The sequence below is a fragment of the Trachemys scripta genome, chromosome 1 (genome assembly GCF_013100865.1).
Source record: "Trachemys scripta elegans isolate TJP31775 chromosome 1, CAS_Tse_1.0, whole genome shotgun sequence".
Lineage (NCBI taxonomy): Eukaryota > Metazoa > Chordata > Testudines > Emydidae > Trachemys > Trachemys scripta.
The window spans coordinates 345,557,697-345,584,944 of record NC_048298.1 but is presented as its reverse complement, the minus strand read 5'-3'; the positions used below and the strand labels follow the sequence as shown (position 1 = coordinate 345,584,944).

The window sequence follows — 27,248 nt, the reverse complement described above, 5'->3', positions numbered from 1 at the left end:
GAAAGGTCTTCCATAGTATTTTGGTGCTCAGTGCAGGACAACTGCAATAGAAAAGGAACGAGCTGCAAAAGCAGCTGCATCTAAAGAAGCTTATAATGAAGTTCTTGCTATAAGAGCTAATAGTCAGCTATGATGGTCTAAAACTATTCAGGATGTTACACAGGAAGGTGCTCAATAAAGCTGTTTAACTCAGTATAGTTGATGTTATTCTTCACCATCAAATTTTAGTGGTCCATGATCCTAAACTGCAGCATCACAGATGAGTAAGTCTTACGGCCAAACAGGTTGAGGCATTTTTATTCCTGATCATATGGTGTTGGTTTAGTGTGGTATTGTCTGCCATGTTCATTGATGGCATTGATAACCAAGGAGTTAGGTGAAGGGTGAGAAAATAAAAGTTCAGATTTTTTGGCTGAAATGTAATGCTTTTTTTTTGGAGCCTTTACATGTAGGTGGTACCACTACCAGGGTCTGCCAGATGGTCTTGATGGGTTTTGGTAAAGCATCATTTACTGGGAAAGTCACTCGAGGTGAGGCAGTCAAATGAAGAATGTCTAAAACTTATGCTTCAACTCTTGGACCTCCTTTAATGGTGTCTGTGGCAAATCAGCAATTTGTTTCATCAGCTCTTGATTTCTGTCAAGATTTTGTCAGCCAGAAAAGGTGGACGAGGTATTATGGCCTCATTTGGAGAAAAAACTGTTATTTGTTTGTGGAGTGACTTTCTTGTTTGCTCTTGCCTCTTGCTCATCTCCTTCAGTTGAGCTTGTTGAGGAAGAAGAGATGGAGCAAGAGACCATCTCCCCCATGGTCAGCACAAGAAAGACTTGGGGCTCTTGAAAACTGTTGTCAATAGCTGGCTCAAGGGTCCCAGCATGGCCACAGAGGGGATCCATAAGGCATAGGAGGTGGCAGCTAATACTGCTTATACCAACAAGAAGGGTTGTCTTGTCTCTAGGTCCTCTCTTTCCATAATGGTGTCAGGGAGGTTGGTCCTATGTTGGCAGATAGGGGAACCTTGCACAGAAATTTGGGAATCGGAAGAGAGGGAATCTCAACATCATCTAGAGGAGGAGGTCTGCCTAGCTCGGGTAGTACTGGAGAAGCAGATGGTACTGTGGAAAGATACAATCCCAGTGACCCTGTTGATCTCGGTACCAACAGGCATTTGACACCCATTAAGAGGGAGACTCCAGCTTGTCTGAGACAATCAAGTCTCTTGAATATTTAAACTTCTATGGTACCAGATGGATTTGCACAGAGAATGAGTGAGATTCATGATGGTGGAGCCTGCTTTGACAGATCCCGCCTGGTGGAAGTTGTCACTATAGAACAGATCAACTGCTTTGGAGGTAGCGAAGTATCGCAAGATGCCTGATTAGACTACGGCAGTACTGAAGGAGTCTGGGTCGCTTGTCTAGGTACCAAAAGTAGTACAGGAAAGACTGTCAATACAGTCTTTCTGTAAGCAGAGCGTTTAGAGTCTCTGCTAGTATAGTTATGCTTAGGCGGTACCAAGGTATGCTTAGTACCATGGCTTTTTGAAGAACTTGGAGTCTTAGAAGGGCTCCCAGTACCTTAGAAGCCTGGAACCTCAGCAGTACCCAGTCCAGGATATGAGATATCTGATGCGGTTGATTTCTGAGGAGACAGAGGCTTTTTTCAAATAGGGTCTTTATGAGGAGAACTAGAACTCCTCTTCTTAGGGGCCTTCCCAGTACCTTCTGATGTCTTTTGTCATGAAGGTCTGGGACAACGCGGTGTGGATGTTAATGGGGAACTACACTTGCTCATAAGAGATTGATGTATGGGGCCGGTATCTTAGCCTGGATACAAGGTAGGGCAAAAGGAAGTGTTCCAACATAAGGAGCCTGAGCCTAATCTCCCTGTTTTTTTTCTAGCTGTGCTCTTAAAAGTTGAACAAATATTGCACTTTTGTGGGATGTCAATGTCCCACAGACAGAAAATGTACCAGGAATGCCCGCCACTGTCCAGGATAGATTCCCAGCAGGTGAGGCAGTGCTTGAATCCTGGAGATCCTGGAATATCCTGGTTACAATTTCCAAGTGGAAACTCGTCAGTAGGGAGGAGGGGAAGACAGGGGAGAAGGACTGGAAAATATAACCCTCAAATGAAGTAAAAAAAATCAGTAGGATATATTACTTAGAATAGAAATAAATAACTACACTAAACTAAACTAAAATCTAGAAGATGCTAAAGCTAAGCTTTGGACAACACTAGAAATGTGCTTGCTAGAAGCTCCATCTCAAGCCGAGGTGGCTAAAAAGGAATTGAGATTGGTTTGCTCGCACAACTCTATATACCCTCAGTATGGGGCATGATGTCTGCAACACATGTGTGGGCCAAACAAGTACTGGTACTGAAAAATCTCTGATCAAAGGCACATGGGGTGCACCTGAAGTGGAGGACCCACAGGGCCACTATCTGAAGAAAAAAATATGTTATTTTTAAATTTCCAGGGTCTTTTCCCATTTTTAAGGCAGACTTTAAAGCACTTTTAAAATACAGCTACAATGGATCTTGAAGGCTTCAGAAAATTCTCCTATGATGTCACCAATATTCAGACATGAATAAATTGATTTACTTACTTAACCTGAGAAAACGAGTACTATGCATCTAGGAGACTGGATTGTGCAGATAGTCTCAGGTATCAAAATAAAAATACAGTGACAGTGGACATATAAGAAGCTAATTAGATGGATAAACTTCTGTATACCCACCCAATGGAAGAATAACATGGTGCCTAGTCATCCCATCAGTTGTATCTTTACATGTGATAGAACAAATAGACCAGGGGGTGGGCAAACTTTTTGGGCCAAGGGCCACATTGGGATATGGAAATTGTATAGCGGGCCATGAATGCTCACAAAATTGGGGGTAGAGGTGCAGGAGGGGATGAGGACTCCGGCTGGGGGTACGGGCTCTGGGGTAGAGCCAGAAATGAAGAGTTCAGGGAGTGGGAGGGGGCTCCAGGTTGGAGTACGGGGGCGAGGGTTTGGGGGGGGATGAGGGGTTTGGGGTACAGGAGGGGGCTCCAGGCTGAGACTGAGGGGTTCGGAGGGCAGTAGGGGGATCAGGGTTGGGATATGGGGAGGGGTGTGAGGGCTCTGGCTGGGGGTGCAGACTTTGGGGTACAAGAGAGGGCTCTGTGCTGGGATCGAGGGGATTGGAGGGCAGAAGGGATATCAGGGCTGTGATAGGGGATTGGATCATGGGGGAGGAGGCTCAGGGGTGCAGGCTTCAGGCGACACTTACCGCAAGCAGCTCCCTGAAGCATGTCCCCCTCTGGCTTTGAGGCGCAGCCAGGCGGCTCTGCGCGCCGCCCTATCCGCAGGCACCACCCCTACAGCTCCCATTAGCCAGGAACTGTGACCAATGGGAGCTGCGGGGGTTGCGCCTGTGGATGAGGCGGTGCGCAAAGCCACCTGGCGACACCTCCGTGTTCTACAGAGGAGCTGGGGGGGAGGGTTTGAGCCGGAGGGGGGTCATGCTGGCTGCTTCCTGGGAGCTGTGTGGAGTGGGGCAAGCCCCTGACTCCGCTCCCCGGCTGGAGTGCCAGAGCAGGGCAAATCCCAACCCTGCTCACCGGCGGGAGCTGAGGGCCGGATCAAATGGTTTGATGGGCCGGATGTGGCCCACGGGCCGTAGTTTGCCCACTCCTGAAATAGACCCCAGATGGGGGGAGGGATAGCTCAGTGATTTGAGTATTAGCCAGCTAAACCCAGGGTTATGAGTTCAATCCTTGAGGGGGTCACTTAGGGACCTGGGCAAAATCAGTACTTAGTCCTGCTAGTGAAAGCAGGGGGCTGGACTCAATGACCTTTCAGGGTTCCTTCCAGCTCTATGAGATAGGCATGTTTTAACCACTATTTTAACACTTGAGGATTTTGTATCTAGATTTGTAGTTCAAACCCAGATAGATACCCAGGCAGAGAAGGCTTAATTCAAGTCTAACTATACTCAGAGCATGTTGCAAGATCAACTTTTTTGGGAAAACATTCTTCCTGAAGAGTATTGTCTTTTTAGTCATGCTCTAGCATATACCGAGCAAATGAAGATGGATTTAGATAGCTTAGCAACTTCAGGAGGGAAGAAGACATCTAGGGACAGATTTTTAGGCCCTGAGGTGGAATTGTCAACAGCGCAGAGAACCTCAGGATTGTGACACTGACCTCTACTTACCATTTTTCCATCCACCCAAAGGGAATAGAACATCTGCTGATCCTTGTAAAGAGTTAAGCTGGTCTTCTTCAGTTGCTTCTGGGTGAGAACAGGCTGTGCTTATAGGTATCTCTAAGGTTTTTCAAGTAAGAGAAGGGAAGGAAACCTGGAGTGGGGAAGAGGAGTTCAAGGCCTTCCTCTCCATTTCACCTCTATTCCACCCCATTCACAAATCTATACTTACTACAGTACCTTGTTATCACCACATGCGGTGCCATCTCCCACTGAGCCAACATCCACCGTGTCTCTCCCACTATTAAATTCTGTACCCCAACACAAGATATCATCAACTGGGGTTTGAACTATGGACCCAAGACTTTTCATCTGAGGTATTTTTTTAACATTAACACACTGCAGTCTTCCACACAAGACATCTCTGAAAGAAAAAAAATAAGAACAGTTGCTTAAAAATTTATACAAGATTTGAAGAACTCTGTGTGAGAGTTGTGGTATGTCTTACTATGGAAGAAGCAAAGTCTCTCCCATAAATCTTTTCCAACACCCATTCTCTGTGTGACTTGTTAATCCCAGTAATGTTCCAGCACAATTACTGATCATTCTGAACTGAACACAGCCATTCGTAGCAATCAGGAGCTCAGTGTTGCAGCAGCAAGGTACAGAGGTGACAGCACAGCAATGTCAAAGGCTGCTTCTGCAGTACTCCTAGCCTGATGCCTAGAAATAAGGAATTGAGTTTGTGTCCTGAATTTGGATCCTATACTGTAAGTCTACTGTTCTACCACCAGCCCTCCTACCCTCTGTAAAGTGCTCTGGTATGTATGGATGAAAACTGGTAGTTTTCTCATTTCTATTGGAGTTCTCACTGGCTCTACCATGGTTGTGGTATCTGAGGCATCAATTTAGTATGGTAGGAAACAATATAGTGCAGCATGAAAAGGCTAATATCATTCTGGGGTGTATTAACAAGAGAGTTGTATTTAAGACATGGGATTAATTCTTCCGCTTGACTTGGTGAAGCCTTGCCTAGAGTATGTGTCCAGTTTTGGGAGTCATACTTTAAAAAAAGATATTGACAAATTGAAGAGTCCCAAGGACAGCAATAAAAATGATAAAAGGTTTTTAAAAAGCTGACTTATGCAGATAGGTTCAAGTAACTGGGTATGTTTAGTGCTGAGAAGAGAAGAACAGCTCCCAACCAACATACATACATTTGCAATAACTGCCAAAGATCATGGAAATCTCTGATTGACCTATTGAGTCACATGAGACATTGCAAACCATCTACATCATAGGCTGCAATTCCCACTGTCTCTCACAGACTAAAAGATACCAACAAAATGAAAGAGAAGATTGGGGGTCGGGTAGAATGGGATGGGGTGGGAGCCCTGAAAGAAGTCTTCCAAAATGTTAAGGGCTGTTATAAATAGGACAGTGATCCACCTCTGAAGGTAGGACAAGAAGTAATGGGCTTACTCTGCAGCAAGGGAGATTAAGGTTAGCTATTACAAAAAACATTCATACTATAAGGACAGTTAAGCACTGGAACAAGCTTCCAAAGAAGGTTGTAGATTCCCTGTCATTGAAGGCCTTTAATAACAAGTTACACAAACACCTTTCAGGGATGGTCTAGGTTTACTTGGCCCTGCATCAACATGAGTGTGTGGACTAGATGACCTCTCAAGGGCCATTCCAGCCCTACATTTCTATAATTCTATGTGATCTTTTTGGACTAAGTGACCAGCTGGGGAATCAGAGGTTAATGGTGTGGTAAGAGGAAGCAGAAGGGGTGGAAGCAAGTTTTCAGGGAAGAAAGGAAGGGGTTTGAAGAGTCTTTCAAGAAATAGAGCCTACAGTCTTGGACAGCAGCCAGCTTCTCCTGCAATCCTGACTCTGCTTGCTACAAACCAGCACTTCAGCCCTTTCTGCTCCTCATAGCTCAGAGAAGGTGCAGTGAAGTAGGTCACTCATCTTTACTGCTGGCAGGAAGTGGAGGACGACAGAGGTGGTGGTGGCAGCAGCACCATCTGCCTTGTCATTGTATTACCCATTGGTCATAACTCCCAAAGGAAAGACCTGCAGGAGCCAAACTCAGTCAGACCTACTGAAGAATCATGGTTAAGGCTATGTTTTAGTCATATACATGTCACAGGCAGTAAACAAAAATTCACAGCCCGTGACCTGTCCATGACTTTTACTATATACCCCTGACTAAAACTTGGGGTAGGGGTGGCTTGGGACGGCGGCCCTGAGTGTGCCGCGGGTGCTGGGGGAGGTGGGAGGATGGCCCAGGGGGCACAGTGGATGCTGGGGAGGGGGTTGGCAGGGCTGGGGCAGGCTCCCTACCCAGCTCCTGGGAAGCGTCGACCCCAGCTCCTAGCTCAGGGGTGGGCAAACTTTTTGGCCCGAGGGCCACATCTGGCTGGGGAAATTGCATGCAGGGCTGGGGCAGGGGGTTGGGATGCGGGAGGGAGTGCAGTGTGTAAGAAGGAGCTCAGGGCAAGGGATTAGGGCAGAGGAGGGGTGCAGGGTGCATGAGGGGACTCAGGGAAGCAGGTTGGGGTGCAGGGGGGTGCGGCAGGGAGCTCAGGGCAGAGGGTTGGGATGCAGGAGGAGCATGGGGTGTGGCAGGGGGCTCAGGGCAGGGAAGTGGGGTACAGGAGGGGTGCAGGGTGTGGCAGGGGGCTCAGGGCAGGGGGTTGGGGTGCAGGAGAGATGCAGAAAGGGGTTGGGATGCGGGCAGGGAGCTCAGGGCAGGGAGTTGGGGTGCGGGGTGCAGGAGGGATTTGGGCTCTAGCCCGGCACTACTTACCTGGAGCAGGTATGGGGTGGCAGCGGCACGCACAGGTGCCAGGGCAGGCTCCCTCTCTGTCTGCCTTGGCCCCACGCTGATCCCAGAAGTGGCTGGCACCACGTCCCTGCAGCCCCTGGGGGTGGGGGGGGGAAGAGGGCTCCACGCGCTGCACTTGCCTGTGGGTACCTCCCCCAAAGCTCCCATTGGCTGCGGTTCCCTGTTCCCAGCCAATGGGAGTTGCAGGGGGCAGTGCCTGCAGGCAAGGGCAGTGCACTGAGCCCTCTGCCCCTCCCCCACCAGGGACCGCAGGGACATAGAGTTGGACATCCGGGAGCGGCGACACGGGGTGGCAATCCCGCGGGCTGGATCCAAAGCCCTGAGGGGCCGTATCCGGCCCGGGAGCCATAGTTTGCCCACCCGTGTGCTGCCTCCGCTCCGCCCCAAGCCACGGTTCTGCAGCTCCCATTAGCTGGGAACTGTGACCAATGGGAGCTGCGGGTGCAGTGCCTGTGGGCAGAGGCAGCACGTGGAACTAGGAGTTGAGGGAGGGGAGTTTATGTCACCCTTCTGGGGGCTCCTCTGGTAAGCACTACCCCGCACCCCAGCTCCCACCCCCCAAACTTCTGCTGCTGGGCGGCGTGGCGGCATGAGACTGCCCCAGAAGTGGCAGGTGCACCTGGCCCAGGGACTGCCCAAGCTGCTCAGGTGGCCCCTGGGCCAGGCACACCAGCTGCTGCAGAAGTCATGGAGATCACAGAATCTGTGACTTCCATGACTGCTATGACAAACATAGAGCCTTAATCATGGTTGGTTCACCATGCCCAAGACCTCGTTGAAGATTGGGAGAATCTCAGGCAAGGGGAATGTGCTCAGAGAGTGGTCTGTGGAAATATCTCAATATCAAAACAAAAATGGGTATTTATTAAATTATTCTTACAATATAAATTAATTACAAAGTTATTTGCACTTTTCCTGAATATTAAGATACATCTACATGTATGTTGTAGCCAGGATGCTTGGTGAATAGGACAATGCATGTTATGTTTTTAGTTAGTTATGTTATGAGATGTTCAAGCTAATCAAAGGAATTCCAAGAGGCTTCTGTTTTCTGTTATCTTGGGGATATGTCCCCAAATGTCCAGGGAGATCAGACCATATTTATTACTCCTAAGAGGGAATATACAAACTCAGCAAAGCTCCATTTTGAACTTTATTTTGCTTTAACTTTCTATGCCAATTTCTTTATACTAATTATTTGGATATAGACGTAAATATGGTTGTTGTGATGGGTGCTTTCTATAGAATATTTGATAGGAGATTTAATTCTAAAAATAGCAACTGGCAACACCATTTGGTCTAAAAGGCAACTAAATGAAAAGAGTGTCTTATCAAGACCAGGGCACTTCTGCCTGGTATAAGATACCCGTTCAGTAGACATATAAATCCTTATCTCAAGAAAACAAACATTGTAAAGAAGATATTTTAGGAAAAACCTGGTCATGTAACACAATGTGAGGATGTTCTTTACTCAGGATATTTCACAGAGGAATGTAGGGATGTGTTCTCTAAGCATAAAGTGAACCCTTCCCTTCTCTTTTCGCAAAGAAAAGCCTTTAAGAAAAATGTATATAGTTGGAAATGTTATAAACCTTTTGTTTATTTCTTACATGTTGAAATGGCAAACATCTCTATGAAATGCATACTTGTAAATATGTTACCTAAATGCAAAGCTTCTAATATAATTTCCTAATATCATTGCTATGTCAAATGTTATATGTACCAGAATGGAATTTAGTACTATAAACTACTAAACTGATTAATAATAGAAGAAGCTATTTAAAGTATAGAATATTTATATTGGTGAGGGATTACTTAATTATTTAACAGTACATAAGCAACTCCCTTACCCAACTCAGGAAGACAAAAAGAATCATCTCTCCAAAATTATTAAGAATCAACAATTTCTTTAATAACTATTTAAGCTACAAGCTCTCTTTAACATAAAGAACAGGAGAATTAGGACTCTTTGAGAACAGAATTTTATCTCCTGTTGAATTCTAATATAACTGAAGGAATATCTCATAAAATAGACAGGATAAAAAGAAAATTAAAACTCTACAAATTATCTGAGATTTTCCTGCCACAGAAGAATAAAGACAATTAGAAGCATATTAATTCTTCATTCATTGCATAGTCATTAAGCAGACTGCATATTTACAAGCTGCAGGTTTCACTAAAACCAGCCCTCGAAGGCATGGAGCCAGTGAAAGGGTGACAAGACTTAAAGAAGTGTATTTTCCTATAATTTCACAACAATAGGAAGAAGAGTATAACAACTCTGCAATGAACACCCTCAGCCTCTGCTACAACACATAACACCCATCAATTCATCCTGTCTATCTCTACAAACAAAGTGCTACAGATACATAAGAAGAACAAAGAAGCTGTCACCAGAGAAAGCTCATGAAAACCCACCCAAGGGCAACCTTCTGAAGAGTTCAATATAGATTGGTAACAGGAAGTTAACTGGAATGCTGTCAATAGATTAGATTAAAAAAACTGGTTTTATTGTGATACTGAAATGCTTTTCGTTAACAGTTTCTCCTGTTATGTACCAAATGATTAGACCCTTTATTCCTGGAGAGAATATCAATTATTGGTAAACAGAAAAGGTTGGGATTTAATATTCTTAACATTCATTACTTGGCCTGTCTTAAAACAGCTCGTCAAATGACTTCTTCTAAATAATATCAATACTTTCTTTGAGTTCATAGGATTAAGTTAAGATTGAGCATAGTAAACAATTATAAACTGTTATTCCTGATAACCAACAGAACTCACCTATCCTGAAACAAAGTTCTTTGGCCCATTGTGAGAAAGAAAAGGAGTGAGATGGAGCGAGAGAGCTGCCCTGCAGGAGACTTGAAGAACCCAATATGAGGAAAAACCCAATATGAGGAGACTTGAAGCCTGGAGCAGTATTGCTAAATAACTCAACCAAAGACACCTGGCACAGGAAGGAACCCCAAGCAGCTGATCCCCTATAAGAGAGCTGAAGCATTTCTTGGGGAGGAAGGATGGACAGATTGCAGCTTCTCAGAGTCAAATGGATAAGAGAGACCCTGGGAAGGAACCTTTTTCATTTGCCAAGGCTCTGAGGTAAGAGGCACGACCTGGGATAGATTTTTGGGATTCTGTAAGTGACTGGGGAAATTCTGTTTTTAAGTTTGTTTTTGGACACTTACCCCAAGAAAGGAGCCCAAATGGGCTGTGTGTTGATGAAACAAAGTTTCATTAAAGTTTCTTGACTTCTTATTAAACTAAACTGCCAGCCCAGATCCTTGTGTGAGAAAAGGTGGTGGGGTTGGATGGAGAGGAGACAGGTCACCCCTTCATTGCCTTCTATTCCCATTTATATTAGCAGTCCTGTTTTCTGGACTCTCAGTAATTTGGGAAAATAATACCTCTTATTAACTTAACAAGAGAAAAGCACCCCAGGGGCAGTTCAGGACTACTAATCTTGAGGATAGTGAGTTTGACTGCTTGTTTCACTCTCTCTCTCTCTCTCTTTCAGGTTACTTAAAATTACAGGATCAGTTGGGACGGTGTGTTTGGGGACTGCTTGAGCCTTTGTTCCCTGGATCATCCTGGATTAGCCTCAATCAGCCTTATGATCATCCTCCCCGTTTGATTAATGAGAGGGTTGGTCTGATCTAGGAGAGAAGGCCTTAAAAGCCACAGGTTAAGTGATGAAGGGGAGCTAGGAAATGAGGGAGTCCTAATATAATTGCTATGGTTTGGAAGAGTCACATTGCTGGTACCAATGCTGCTTCTGTCTCCTCCTGGCCTGCACAGAAGAATATGTATAACTACCTTTAAAAAAAAAAATCAAGCCTTATTAAACACAGTGGGGGTGAAAATGAAGGGTTTAAACAAACTGTACTGCTCGTAAAATGCCCTCTGCATCTCCTCTCACTTGTCTGATTTATTTTCCGACACTACTTAAAATAAGGGGGTTTGTTTGTTTGTTTTTTACAGTGGTTTCTTCTTAGTACATTTTCCAGTGTATCAGAGACATCAATATATATATATAACTTACTTGTCTTGACACTTATTGTAAGTAAGTCCATCCCCACCGCAGTTGCCACACCGGTCACCTTTAGTATTCACTGCTTTGAAACAACTCAATGGGGCCAGATGTGCTGCTGCAAGGGGAGGTGGGGGGAAGCACAAGGTAAATGACAAGATAGAAATAAAGCACACAATGTATTCTATTCATTCCTCCAATCATTTCAAGGAGTTAAGGGGAAACTGAAGTTATTCATCTGTAACCAGAGTTCTTTGGAATGAAGTCTGCATATTCACACTCAAGGGAGGCACCCCTAGTGCAGATATGATGATGGAACCTTTAGGTAGCAGTGCTGGTTGGAACTCTCACATACTCTCCCACCCCTGCCCTCACTTCCTGAATTTTGTGAGGGCAAGGCTTAGGGTGACCAGATGTCCCGCTTTTTTAGAGAGAGTCCCAATTTTGGGGTCTTTTTCTTATATAGGCTCCTATTACCCCTGTCCTGATTTTCCACATTTGCTGTCTGGTCACCCTAGCAAGGCTATAACAGGGGGCATGGCACTTCACCCACCTCAGTGACTTCCACCACTTCCTCCCATTCTCAGGTTGTACTTAGGACTCTAAAGAAGAGGAAGGTTGAGTGTGAAGAGTGAATATACAGAGTACAACTTGAATTCTGGCTACAGGTTGATAACTTCCATTTCTTCTTCGAGTGTCCTCTGCATATTCCACCTTGTGGGACAATTAGACAAGCAGTACTCCCTTTGGATGGAGATGGGTCCTATAAAACAGAGAGAGACTGAAGTACTGCCCTGCCAAATTGTGTATCCAATCTGGATCCTAAATACAAAGAATAGGGTTTTGTAAAATGTTTGCAAAGAGTTCAAAGTTGCAACACTACAGATCTGTATAAAAGGAATATGTCTAAGGCATACCATTGAAGCTGCCTTGGTCCTAGTGGAATGTGACTGAATTCTATCCAGAATAGGGTCTGATGCTAAAGTGTAGGTCTTGTGAAAGTACAGCTTAACTAATTCTGAGCGTGTAGGAGACCTAAGGACTTGTTTCTTTTTATCAGGAGAGAAATGAATAGATTACAGCACTATCTGAATCATTTAGCCCTATTGAAATAATAAGCTAAAGATCTTTGGGCACCTACAATAAGAAGCATGTTTTATCCTGCACAGGTGTGGCCTTAGAAAAAAATACTAGCGAGTTAATTGACAGATAAAGTTAAAACTCAGTCACCACATTAGGGATGCAGATGTAGCTCTCCTCTATCCTTATGAAAAACAGTGAATGGTTGGTCAACCATGACGGCCTGCAATTTACTCTCTTCTAGCAGATGTGATGGATTGGCTAAGCAAGAGACTTCAATCCCCATTAGCCCTTCACACTGTATTTCCTTTTTCTCTGGGCAGGAGAAAAGGTCCTGAACCAGGAGGGGCTGGGCTCTGTTTGTTTAAAAAGCAGCAGCCACATGACAAACCAGGAGCTGCAAAGAAGAAACTCCAGGAACTGTATGCGGAGCCACCTGTGGAACAGGCTGTGACTGCTGAATGTTACAGCTGGGAGCAAGTGTGTATGGGACTTATGGGGCAGTGACAGGAAGCCAGAGCAGAGGGCCCCAATGAGAGAAACTGAGCATGGCTTGGAAACCAGCAAGAGCCTATTCACTTCAATAGGGACTGGACTGGAAAGGGCACCCCAGGCACTATCCTGAAGAACCCTGATTTTCAATAGGACTGCCCCACGGCCCAAAACAAGAACCCCCTATTATGAACTTTGAACTGTAACTCTTAAGCCTTTATACCTAGCATATTTGCAGACTTTTCCTTCCCTGCCAGCCCTAGCGCATTACCCTTTCACTTAACCATTGGGCTGAGTGATTATTGGGACCTATCAGGGCTATCATCTACAAGGCTTAGCTGCTGAACCACCTACGGGACTTGCTTCAAAGTTGCTGTACACTAAGTATGCTGCTAGTACCTTAGGAATTTAGAGTACTTCAACACAGAGCAGCCCGCCATAACTACACAGATGGTATGGCTATCTCACTTCCTGCAGAAAGGGAATTTAGATTAGATATTAGGAAAAACTTTCCAACTATAAGGTTAGTTAAGCTATGGAATAGGCTTCCAAGTGAGGCTTTGGAATCCCCATTGGAGGTTTTTTTAGAACAGATTGCACAAACACTTGTCAGGGATGGTCTAGGTTTATTTGGTCCTGACTCAGCACAGGGGGCTAGACTTCATGACCTCTCAAGGTCCCTTCCAGTCCTACATTTCTATGATTCTATGATAAAGGCTGTTTTAACTGAGAGTTAAAATAAACACCATTCTGCTATTGGCTCAAAGGGAAGCTTCATTAGCTATTGGAGGTTCCATGCTGGATAAGGGTCTTCAACGTGTAGGAAGATTTACTGAACACTTTCATGAAGGTCTTAACAAGTCTGTATTCACACACAACATAGTTATCTATGAGAGAGTCGTATACCAATATAGCTGCTAGATGGACATTAATTGCTGATAAAAAAGATCTAAAAGTTTCAGCTGTAGCAACAAGGAGTCTGGTGGCACCTTAAAGACTAACAGATATATTTGGGCATAAGCTTTAGTGGGTAAAAAACCTCACTTCTTCAGATGCATCTGAAAACTTATGGCCAAATATATCTGTTAGTCTTTAAGGTGCCACCGGACTCCTTGTTGTTTTTGTGGATACAGACTAACACAGCAACCCTCTGATACTTGTCAGCTGTAGCAGTTATTCTAAAATATGATGAACTGGAGCCATTGTTGTAGCTACATTACTACTCTTTATGTAGAGTCTGACTCTCTTCCATTTGAAGCTATAACACTTAAGCTTGTGATCCACTATGATCCCCAGATCCCTTTCTTCAGTACCCCCTTCCTAGGCAGTCATTTCCCATTTTATATGTGTGCAACTGATTGATTGCTTCTTCTTAAGTGGAGTACTTTGCATTTGTCCTTATTGAATTTTCATCCTATTTCCTTCAGATCATTTCTCCAGTTTGTCCAGATCATTTTTAAATTTTAATCCCATCCAGCAAAGAATCTGCAACCCCTCCTAGCTTGATGTCATCCACAAACTTTGTAAGTGTACTCTTTATGCCATTATCTAAATCATTGATGAAGATATTGAACTGAATAGCACCCAGAACTGATCCCTGCGGGATCCCACTTGATATGCCCTTCCAGCTTGACTGTGAACCACTGATCATGTATATACAGAGACCTTATAGTAGTTCCATCTAGGTTGAATTTCCCTAGTTGATTTATGAAAAGGCCATGCAAGAAAGTATCAAAGCCTTACTAAAGTCAAGATATACCACATCTACCACACCCCCACAGCCAGAAGGCTTGTTACTCTGTCAAAGAAAGCTAATGTGTTGGGTTGGCTATTTGTTCTTGACAAATCCATGCTGACTATTACTTATCCCCTTATTATCTTCTAGATGTTGGCAAACTGATTGCCTGATTAATTGCTCTATTATCTTTCTGGAGACTGAAGTTAAGCTGATTGGTCTGTAATTCCCTGGGTGGTTGTTTTCCTTTCTATAGATGGGCACCATATTTGCCCTTTTCCAGTCCTCTGGAATCGCTCCCATCTTCCATGAGTTTTCAAAGATAATCGGTAATAGCTCAGACATCGCCTCTGTCTGCTCCTTGAGTATTCTAGGATGTTTTTCATCAGGCCCTGATGACTTGAAGACATCTAACTTGTCCAAGTAATTTTTAACTTCTTCCTTCCCTATTTTAGCCTCTCATCCTACCTCATTTTCCCTGGTATTCACTATGTTGGACATCCAATCGCTACTAACCTTTCTGATGAAAACTGAATCAAAAAAGTCATTTAGCACTTCAACCATTTCCATATTTTCTGTTATTGTTTTCCCCTCCCTCACTGAGTAACAGGCCTATCCTTTACTTGATCTTCCTCTTGCTTCTTATGTAGCTGTAGAATGTTTTCCTATTACCCTTTATGTCTCTAGCTAGTTTAGTCTCATTTTGTGTATTGGCCTTTCTAATATTTCCCTACATACTTGTGTTCTTTGTTTATATTCATCCTTTGTAATTTGATATAGTTTCCACTTTTAGCAGGATTTTTTTTTTTGAGTTTCAGATAATTGAAGATAGCCTGGTTGAGCCAGGGTCAAAGAATTGAGTTTCTTTGGGTCTATTATAAGACAGAGATCTCAGTCCTTCTTTGGGATTAGGAAGTACCTGGAATAAAATGTTTTAACACTGGACTCCCCTGTACTATGACCAAGGCACCCATATCTCACAGGTGCTCCCTTTCTGGTTGGGTGTATACCTGCTTTTCTTTCAGTTCTTACAATGGGGCTGCATTTGCTTCTCATGAGTGCCTCCCCGGCTGATGGTTCTTTGGGCGGGTCTTCAGTGACTCAGCCCTTCAGTCAGACACAGTCCCCCATTCTGGGTTATACAATCACCAGTTCTTTTTCACGGCCCTGGTATGTGGACATAGAACCAAGGTTTCCTCTCCAGAGGTACTGCCTTCTTTAAGAGCCCAACAGGGGCCCATCTCAGTACATTCCATTGATGTCCTTTCAGCAGCCCTCCCTGGGCTCAGTCTTCAACCAGAACAGCAGGGCCCATCACAGCCCTCCCCCAGTCTGGCTAGATTCTGGGTTCAGTCCCCTGGGGTCAGCCTGCCTGCACTGACCTGTCCATGGTTCTATTGCTCTTGCAGGCACCCAGTCCTCCCTCTTTGACCTACCAGAAGGAACTGGCAGCTCTGCCTCTGCTGCTTCCATTTATATAGCACTTCTGGCCCCTGATTGGTCACTCCAGCAGCTCCTCTGATTGGCTGACTGGAGGACTTCTCTGCTCTTTTCTGGGGAAGGAAGTGACAGGGCCACAAGGCCTCCAGCAGGGGGCCTCCAGATCTAGTCCACCCTATCACACCAAAGTAGATATTGAGAATGACTACATTCTTCCTGCGTATCTCAGCACTCTTTCCTCTTTAAAATGCTTCCCATCTCATTAGCTCTCACTTAGCACCTTCTGTAGCCAAAGAAGACACTCTTACCACTTAAGAAGATATCTACCCCAACTTTCCAAACCACCTGTTCCCAAAGTCAGCTGTCTTGTGTGCTAGGAGCCAGTCCAAACCTCTTCTATTGCTTCCTGAGCTGAGGAAGCATGTAGAATCCACCAACAGGGGAAGTAGGGCACAGTGAGACTGTTTAGATATTTCAGTGATTGGTGTTAGAGAATAACAATCCTTATCTGTAGGCGTGATATGCAAAATCCACTGATTAGACGGGGAAGCTCAGGGAGAAGGACAGATTCCTAGCAGATGTGAGGCAGGATCAACCAAGACTGCAGCCACTCTCAGCAGGCACACAAATTCTCTCCTTTGTGCAGAGCCCCCTGGCCAAAAAAGTCTGTTTGCCCTCTTGGGATTAGGTATCATTTAAGAACTGGCCAATTTCGTAAGAGTTAATTGATGTGGCTATGTGTTTTTCTAAATAATAATGCAGGTCTTGCCTTTGCCAAATACAGCTTTGCACTGTCTCTCATGGTTACGGCATCTCCCTTGGAAACAACAGTCATTGTCACCACATGGAGTTCCATCTTGCTTAAATACATCCTCTGGGCACCAGTCTGAAGTCCCATTGCAGTACTCAGGAAGGTCACACTCACCAATACTTTCTCTGCATATTTTCCCTTGTCTATGAAACTGTTAAAAATAAGAATACAAGGATCTGGATGTGATTTCTCTCTGGAGGCCTACTTCATGAGCCACCATTTACCTTCTTAAAATATGTTTGTTTTAGAAGTCCCCAAACATCTAACAGGTAAGAAAAAAACCACCTGCAGTTTCCTTGCCATTTATTTTAACACAGATAAGATAAGAGGAAGATGCAACATAAATACTCCTTGTGCTGTTTATTAAGGAGTGCACTCTAATTCCAATATTTAAAATGTGTGATTCTTTTCCACTCCCAAATGATGATCAACTTTTCATGCTTTTAATCAATAACAATGAAGAAAGGAAACATAGTTTGTGCCCATCTACTCATTTTTTTCCATGTTGAGTCTGCTGAGACTAGAGCTGGGGACACTTCACCCACAGTGTTCAGAACTGGATCTGTCAGTCATTGGGGAGAAGGGGATGGGACCCACCTATCTATATCCTCTCCAGAATGAGCACTTAGTACAAGTGGTATTACTGTAGCACTTAGGAGACGTAGTCAAGGAAGCAGACCCCATTTTGCTTGGTGCTGTACAAACAAAGAACAAGACAGTCCTGCCCCAAAGAGCCAGAACCCAAGTATAAGACAAGAGACAAATGATGGATACAGATAGATGTGGGAGCATACAAGGAAACAGTTTGACAGTATTGAACAGCTAGCTAGGCAGTGGTATCAGCTCACCAGCGGCCTAACTACTGTCAATTTTTGGTAGGCATTAAGGAAAAGGAGAGTTTTGAGATGGGTTTTGGAGGGTAATTGCTTAGTTTTAATCAATGTTTATGGAGAGCTCCTCCCATGAGGGGCAGCATGGGAGAAAACATGGAAGTCCTTGTTTGAAAATTTAACAAGTGGGTAATGGAGGCTGGCATCATGGGTAGATTGGAGTTGAGCGTTGAGCACTCAATAGCAAACGAGATGATATGGTGGGGATTGGCTATGAAGGGCCTTGAAGGTAAAGACAATTAGGTGAAGACAAATGTGATAGAGAAGAGAGAGTCAGTGGAGGGAAGCAAAGAGGCAGGTGACATGATCAAAGTGACAGACTAGAAAAACGAAATTTGCAGCAGCATTCTGAAAGAATATGAGTGGGCAAAGATTGCATTTGTCAAGACCAGAGAAAAGGATGTTGCAGTAATCCAATTGAGATGATGGAAACAAGGATGAGTTTTAGGTATGTGATTGGAAAAGAAAGGCCATATCTTAGATATGTTATACAGAAAGAATTGGCAAGGCTTACAAACTGCCTGGATTTGAGGTCCTAGACAGAAGTCTAAGCCAAAGATGGCACCCAGGTTACAGGCCTAAGGGACAGACATGATGGTATTGTCCAGTGATCAAGAAAGGCGGTAGTGGGGAGGGCGTGGAGGGGCTGGAGAGAAACAGCTGAAGAGTTATGTCGTAGCTATGTTGAGCTTGAGCTGATGGCTGGACACCCACAAGGAGAAATCGGAGACAGAGGCTGAGATTTCTGTTTTCAGAAAGAAAGACAGGTCTGGGGTAGCAAAGTAGATCTGTAAGAATGTGTTTTGTTTTATCTGTGACCTGAAAGTAGAGTCTGGATGCATCCTCCTATGTTGATTCTAGAGGATTCCATGAATCTTTGAGTAAATGCAGCCTTGTGGCAAATATTTCTGAATAACTGGGGGGAAAAGGCCTATCCGTGTGTCCAACTCTACACATCTATCAGAAATATCATTTGGAATGTTTCCCCAGTTTTCCTGAGCAACTGGGGTGGAAGGATCGGGTGGTGTGATGAAGCTGGATTGCTCTGAGAGGGCTCCTACTCATGAAAACAGAAGTAAAGGTCTGAAAGGATGGTAGAGAGAGATTTTCTCCAATCCCAGGGAGCTTCTCTGCTGAGTCCCGTATTTCCTGACCAGTTAAGATACTGATCTATAGGGTGGGCTGAATGGAAGCACTTTCTGCTACTGTACTGGATCCTGTGGCAGCAGATATCACATTTATTGCATCAGTGATAGCACAAGAACTCTCTGCTATTGACATAGGCTTTTCTAGAGTCTAGAGTAGGTGACTTTATCCTTTATTGCAGAACCCTTAGTTGGGAGCCTGGCTGTCAACCATGTCTTCTCCAGTTGATCTGAGGAATCTCAGAGAGATCTCCAGAGGGAGCAGAAGAACTTCTTTCCGTCTAAATAAGGATGCCTTGTACTGGGAGATGGAGACTTGGCTCTCCTTTTCTTCTCAGGCTCAGATGACTCTGGAAATAAAGGTGGTCCAGGCTATGGCAGGAAGCCAAGAAGGACGATGAAGGAAGAGAAGGACAACCGAGAGAAATTGGAAGTCCGTGTAGGAAGATAATATTGGGGGAAATATCAATTTGGGGATGTTTTGAAGTCACATAGGGTATGTCTACACAGCATTTGGGAGCGAGCTTCCCAGCCAAGGTCCACAGACTTGTGCTAGCAGAGCTTGTGCTAGTGCACTATTTTTAGCTGTGTTGAGGTGCTTTGACATTTCGACTCAGGCTGGAACTTGTGCTCTCAAGCCCGCTCCACCCACCCCAGGTTTGGAGTCTGAGCTCCAGCCCAAGACGCAATATCAAAACACTGTCTACACAGCACGCTAGAGCACACACTACTAGCACAAATCTGATGACCTAGGCTGGGAGGCTCACTCCCAAAAGCTGAGTAGACATTCCGATAGGGCTTGGTAACATGCACTGCCAATGGAGGCAGAACATTCTGGAGAGGATGTTGATGGGCAGGTCCTTTCACCCTCTCACCAGTCTGTCACTGACAGGTTTAGCTGCTATCTTAGGTGAGTGTCATAACTGCCAGGTTATAAAATCATTCTCAAGCTTTCCCTGGCCCAATGATTATTCATTCATGCATAATGATAATGGATAGTTATTAGGCCTAGGAAGGAAAGTGAGAATGATTCTCTAGGCTGGTAGTTTGGGCATTTACCTAGGTTATAGGGGACCCAAGTTCAAGTCCCTACTCCAATGACTAATTAATTATTTATTAAAAATGGAACAGCTTCAACAGGTGACATTGAGATACACTGACACCCCATATCTCAGTGGCTAGAGCACTCTCCTGTAATATAGGAAACCCAAGTTTAAGTCCCTTCTCCACATCAGCCAAAGGGGGGGAATTGTATATCAGCTTCCCACATCCCAGGAGAGGATCCTAGCCATTGGGCTAATAGTTATAGGGGAGCCCTACCCCAGAATTTTGCAAATTTTTCCTCCTTTGCTTTTGTCAAAATGCCTAAAGTCAAAACAAAAACATTTTATTTGAACATCATTGAAACATTTCGATATTTTGGTTTGGTCAAAATCATTCAGTGAACTCTACATGAAGTAGTGACTTGGGTTAGGCAACTATTTGCTAAAAACAAGTTGCCCAGCTCTAATCCCAACACATCTACATGGGATTAGCAGATCTAGTACTTGAGAAGGAAACTGTGAAAATGAATAGCATTGCCACTGGTGTTAACTTTAAAAGAAAGTAATTAAACATTCAGTTTACCATTACATACAAAACCTACTATATGTTTTTCTTACCTGACAGTTTTTGCAGCAAAGTCCAGAAATACAGGCAGCACCTGGCTTTATTGTACAATTGGATAGGCAACAACCACTCCGTAGGCACACCTTCAAGTACAAAATGAATGGCACCTCACCTTAAAAATCTGTTGTGGGACTCTCCTGTAATAACACCACTCTTATCATTTATTGTTTGATTTCAAAGGGTAACAAAACTCAGTGAATTTGAGAGGCAAACTCCCATTTCTCAAAATATGCCCTGTTTTGGCCAGGGCAGTCCCTTTTCTAAGCCCTGTCCCAGCTGACTCAACCTTTTTGGCAAAAGTGGGCATTTTTCCCATTTGTTCTTGCCAATAAACAGGACAAATGCCCTCTTTTGTCAAAAAAGTGGGGTGCAGAGGAATGTGCAGGAGTGGGTAAGTGGTGATGCCAGCCTCACACAGGGGAGGAGGCAGAGCTCGAGCGAGCAACAATGCTAGCTCCAGCCATAGACTCATGCAGGGGGCAGGCAGGGCCCAGATGAGCGTCTGGGGTCAGCTCAGTGTGGGGAGGGTGGAGGAGGCGGCTCAGGATAGCCCGACATGGTGTCCCGTTTTCCCTTTGGGAAATATGGTCAACCTAACCATAGTTTTAATTACACAGCATTTTTATAAAGTATTATTCTTATTATTTGCTATTTCTGCTACACAAAGACTCCAAAGACAATGCTACCAAGAGAGGAAGGATGGTCCAGCAGCCTGGGACAAAGGACACTGGATTCAATTCCCTGCTCTGCTGGAGCTTGGACAAGTCACTAAGTTCTTCTCTTCCTCAGTCCCCTATCTGTAAAAATCGGGCAATAGAGAAATACTATCTCACAGGTGTGTTTGAGTATAAATACATTAAATGGGATAAAAGGGAAGGTCCTTTCATGGATTGAGAACTGGTTAAAAGACGGGGAACAAAGGGTAGGAATTAACGGTAAATTCTCAGAATGGAGAGGGGTAACTAGTGGTGTTCCCCAAGGGTCAGTCCTCGGACCGATCCTATTCAACTTATTCATAAATGATCTGGAGAAAGGGGTAAACAGTGAGGTGGCAAAGTTTGCAGATGATACTAAACTGCTCAAGATAGTTAAGACCAAAGCAGACTTGATGAACTTCAAAAAGATCTCACAAAACTAAGTGATTGGGCAACAAAATGGCAAATGAAATTTAATGTGGATAAATGTAAAGTAATGCACATTGGGAAAAATAACCCCAACTATACATACAATATGATGGGGGCTAATTTAGCTACAAGAAGTCAGGAAAAAGATCTTGGAGTCATCGTGGATAGTTCTCTGAAGATGTCTGTGCAGTGTGCAGAGGCGGTCAAAAAAGCAAACAGGATGTTAGGGATCATTAAAAAGGGGATAGAGAATAAGACTGAGAATATAATATTGCCCTTATATAAATCGATGGTATGCCCACATCTCGAATACTGCGTACAGATGTGGTCTCCTCATCTCAAAAAAGATATACTGGCACTAGAAAAGGTTCAGAGAAGGGCAACTAAAACGATTAGGGGTTTGGAACGGGTCCCATATGAGGAGAGATTAAAGAGGCTAGGACTCTTCAGCTTGGAAAAGAGGAGACTAAGAGGGGATATGATAGAGGTATATAAAATCATGAGTGATGTGGAGAAAGTGGATAAGGAAGTTATTTACTTATTCCCATAATAAAAGAACTAGGGGTCATCAAATGAAATTAATGGGCAGCAGGTTTAAAACAAATACAAGGAAGTTCTTCTTCACGCAGTGCAGAGTCAACTTGTGGAACTCCTTACCTGAGGAGTTTGTGAAGGCTAGGACTATAACACCATTTAAAAGAGAACTGGATAAATTCATGGTGGTTAAGTCCATTAATGGCTATTAGCCAGGATGGGTAAGGAATGGTGTCCCTAACCTCTGTTTGTCAGAGGATGGAGATGGATGGCAGGAGAGAGATCACTTGATCATTGCCTGTTGGTCCACTCCCTCTGGGGCACCTGGCATTGGCCGCTGTCGATAAACAGGATACTGGGCTAGATGGACCTTTGGTCTGACCCGGTATGGCCGTTCTTATGTTTAAAAAGATGGAGAGGTGCTAGTCATTGCAGTGACATGGGTCACATAGGTACCACAGATATATGTGATATTTCTAATGATTTTAAGATATGTGAAAACAAAATGAAATAGTTTTATTTTAATATAAACTTTTAAACCTAGTTTCACCAATACACTAGAGTAGCACAAAGAAACCAAAGTGTACTTGTGATTCTGACACAACACTGAATTTGTAATTGACTTACTGGCTTGCAGGGTTATGTTAGTGAGACTGGTACTATGTGATATTAGGTGTGGGGATAGCATAGTCCCTGAGTCCCAATGTCTCCATGGTTTAAGGGCACCCCCTGTACTTCTGCCTTAGTTCTCCTGGCTGTGTTGCCAAAATGGGAGTGGTGCCAAGGCAACCTTTTAAGGTGGGGAGCCTTTTAAGCACTGATGTCCAAGCTAGTATGCAGCCACATAATGTTTAAAGAGCCATGAATTTGGCCAAGAAAGCTACATGTGTACAGTCACTCCTCATACCAGAGTCATTATAACCAATAGAACGGTGGCATGCAAATTAGCTGCAGACAATGGGTGGTGCTTAGTTGAGTTAGCACTGATGTCACACTGACCCCAGTGAAGTTACCCAAGCTGTTGAACCCCGGGAGGGGTTGGTCAAGATGACAGTTGGAAAGTGGATCTTGAAAAAGGGAGATCTAGTAATTGTGACAGGACAGTCACAGGCTAGACTTGCCTGGAGAATGGGCTAAGAGAGGAAACGTTAGTAGAGTTCTGAGAAGGGAACCTGAAGAGGCTGAAGAAAGCTGAGCTTGATGTCCCTAGCCCCAGAAGCTTCCCACGTAAGTAGATCATGGTGTATGATGGTGTAAGACCTGGTCTACACTAAAAAGTTGGGTTGATCCAGCTAAGTCACTCAAGTGTGTGAAAAATCCACGCCCCTGTGTGACATATTTAAGCTGAAATCATTCCTGGTATAAACAACACCATGATGTAGACAGAACTGCAGTGCTGCAGATGTGGCACTCTTGCATTTCAAGTACAGACAAGCCTTAAGTGAGTTAGGCTTTGAAGTGATGCTGTATAATAATTACCACAAACAAGAGTGTATCTCTTGGTTTTCCAGTTCCCAGGAAGAAAAGACTAAACCCTTTTAACTCTGTCTAAAAGAACCAAGAAGAGAATAGTACCAGATAGAGAGGATATATGTCAGCTGTTCACGAAAGGGGAAATAAGTCCTAAAGAAAGTGAAGGTTTATAAATTGTCACAATGACCTGTTATATGAAATTGTTTAAGAAAAGATGTAAGATGGAGACAGAGTGAATTAAATTAAACAAAGAGGGTTTTACTGATACCACTGACCAACGTAGGCCACAGAAAGGAACCCAGAAGGGCACTGCCACCTCCACATGCTCTGACTAAATCCTGAACCCCAGCTCGGATGCGATACTTCATCTTTCTCCACTCCCACCCCTAATCTTCCCCAGCTTGCCCTCTTCCTTTCCCACCTTGTTTCTTCTCTTTTCCATTGCTCTTCTTTTTCCTTCTGTTTAATAACAGCCTGGCTTAGCTGGCCAAGACTGTATATTTTGCAACATGGCTGTAAGCCTGTGAGCAGAAAGGCAGCTAAAAACAATGCCCTAAACAGCCCAATGTTGGTACAAGTTTGTCAGGTCTCAGAGTGGCTGATAAGCCCGTGTGCTGTGCCTGTATTTCTCCCATGATAAGGTTGTAAGTAAGGGTCAGCACCAGAAATAGAAGTTGCATTTTCTATCTTTGCTATTCTTTTCTATCTTGTTTTGTGTGATTGTCTTGGTTTGTCAGGATCGGACTTCAAGAAAAAATGCTAAAACAACAGTTCCAGCCCATTTCAACTGACTTTCCTCTTTGACACCATCTAAAGAATAGTTATTACCATCTTTGACACCTCTAAAACACTGCCAAATGAGGTTTTTTTTTCCTTCTAAAATCTCTGTCCAGTTAAGGAAAAAGAATAAGGGATATTGTTAAAATAAAAGCCTTTTTAAAGACCTAACATTTCAAATGCTTGAACTGTTTTTCCTTTTCTTCTGCATCTTTAATAATAGGTCAAATGGATTTGGGGTGCTTGCCATGATACTAAGTAGGTTGTGGTGTCTGTATACCAAACCTTGTTTAACACTGGTTAACGTTGGACAGTGACTGGGTTATGTTATCAACTTTGACTCTTTGGACTCATATATTCCATCTAAATTAGTACAACACATCTATTATGGGGGTGCTGGCAATGATATCATAATTTAGGTTGAGTTCCACTTTGCACTTAAAGCCAGAATTCAACCTCTTTTCTATGGTATCCAGAGTAGTTATAAGGAGCTGGACATGGATTGTAAAATGAGTGTGTGAACAATATCTCAGTCAAACAGAAAGATTTCTGGGTGGACAAGCATATCACAAGGCGTTCCTGAAGTACCATGGTTTGCTGAAATTAGGGGCAGTATAGTTTGGTTCAGAGACACCAGATCAGCAGGCAGGGGAACAAGATTCAAGAGCCCATCAGGTTCACAATTGCAGAGTGGATTCCCTTTGGCTGAGTCCAGCAGCAAGTTCTACAGGCCTTACTCTTGTCAACTCATCCTCTGGTAACCACTCCACTCTGACAATGTAACTGTACTGGTTGATCACATTCACTGATGGAGACTCTTGGGTGAAGAGTTTCACTCATGATAGATTCATAGATTCTAGGACTGGAAGGGACCTCGAGAGGTCATCGAGTCCAGTCCCCTGCCCGAATGGCAGGACCAAATACTGTCTAGACCACCCCTGATAGACATTTATCTAACCTACTCTTAAATATCTCCAGAGATGGAGATTCCACAACCTCCGTAGGCAATTTATTCCAGTGTTTAACCACACTGACAGTTAGGAACTTTTTCCTAATGTCCAACCTTGCATTTGTCTTTGTTAAACTTCATCCTGTTTAACTCAGACCATTTCTCCAATTTGTCCAGATCATTTTGAATTATGACCCTGTCCTCCAAAGTAGTTGCAATCCCTCCCAGTTTGGTATCATCCGCAAACTTAATAAGCGTACTTTCTATGCCAATATCTAAGTCGTTGATGAAGATATTGAACAGAGCCGGTCCCAAAACAGACCCCTGCGGAACCCCACTCATTATGCCTTTCCAGCAGGATTGGGAACCATTAACAACAACTCTCCGAGTACGGTTATCCAGCCAGTTATGCACCTACTTTATAGTAGCCCCATCTAAATTGTATTTGCCTAGTTTATTGATAAGACTATCATGCGAGACAGTATCAAATGCCTTACTATGCAGTAACGGACCTTCTCAGATCAGGACTGACTTTCATTGAGAGGGCCAGTGCCCTATGTTCAGAACAATAGTCGTTTGCATCAGAAGAGAGGGTTACTTACCTTGTGCAGTTATTGAGGTTCTTTGAGATGTGTGTCCCTGGAGGTGCTCCACTTCAATGGCGCTGGAATGCACTGACATCTGATCAGAGATTTACGGTAGCAGTATCCACAGTGGTCGCACGTGCGCAGTAGGCGTCTTGCAGTGCCATTGGTGCTGTATCTAGCGCATGCACGACCTGAACCCTGCAGTTCCTTCTCTACCGCAGAATCCTTACTGCAAACTCCAAAGCAGAGAGGAGTAGGGTGGGTATTGGAGCACCCATAGGGACACACATCTTGAAGAACCTCAGTTATAGCACAAGGTGAGTAATCCTCTCTTCTTCTTTGAGTGCTGTTCCTGTGGGTGCTCCACTTCAGGTGACTGTAGAGCAGTGCCCCTGAGAATGCAGGAAAGACTTCGGGTTCATTTGAGTCATAGAGGTGAGTATGGTTAGGTCAACTATGACATCAGCCCTGGAGTCTTGAGTGATTGCATAGTGCTCAATGAATGTGTGGACAGAAGCCTAAGTGGCCACCCTACAAATCTCTAATATCAGAACATTGTTGAGGAATACTATCGAGGTAGACACTGATCATATGGAATGCACTCATGTGCATAGGGGGGTCCTTGTTCAGAATACAATAGCAATGTTGAATGCACATGGAAATCCATTTAGACAGTCTCTGAGTGGATATTGAGCAGCCTTTCAGACACTCAGTAGTGGAAACGAAAAGTCTAGAAGATTTCCAGAAAGATTTGGTCTTTTCCAGGTAAAATGATAACGCATGTCTGACATCCAATGAATGGAAGCCAGTCTCTGTTGGAGTCCCCTGAGGCTTGTGACAGAACATAGGAAGATGGATTGGTTGGTTCACACGAAAGCATGATGTTACCTTTGGTAAAAAGTTTGAGTGCGGACGTAGCATGACCTTGTCTTTGAGGAATATTGTGTAGGGAGGATTGGCCTAAGTAATAGGAACCAAAAAGGCCACTTCCATGGATAAATGTAGGAGGAAACAGGTGGCTAATGGTTCAAATGGCAGTCTGGTGAGGCACTTCAATACCAGATTGAAGTCCCAGGCCGAAGTAGGTTGGCGAATTTCTGGGTAAATGTTCTGGAGATCCGTGAGGAAGTGTTTAGTAATGGAGTGTGCGAAGATCGAGGTCCCATCAATCTCATGATGTAATGCTGAAATGACCGCAAGATAGACTTTGATTGAGCTCATTGCTAAACCCGAACGTTTCAGCTCCAGTAGGTATTCTGACACTAATGTTAGTAACGCTGTGGAGGTCGTCGCATATTTTTCTTCACGCCAGGCAGGGAATCTTTTCCATGTTTGAAGGAAGTTATTATGCCTGGTCACTTTCCTGCTGTTTAGTAATATGTGTTTAACTTGTTCCAAGCAGGCTAGTTCGCCACAATCGAACCATACAGGACCTACGCTTGAAGGTAGAGTTTCTCTGGAT

General features: G+C 44.0%; 1 protein-coding gene across 1 annotated transcript in view; it reads right to left on the bottom strand.

The window, feature by feature from the left end:
• Positions 1-27,248, bottom strand: part of LOC117873308 (disintegrin and metalloproteinase domain-containing protein 20-like) — a 188,197-nt gene that overhangs the window by 58,909 nt on the left and 102,040 nt on the right. The window contains 4 exon segments of the mRNA XM_034762535.1: positions 4,435-4,618; positions 11,094-11,199; positions 16,598-16,790; positions 20,336-20,425. Of these exon segments, the coding sequence (XP_034618426.1) occupies positions 4,435-4,618; positions 11,094-11,199; positions 16,598-16,790; positions 20,336-20,425 (573 nt within the window).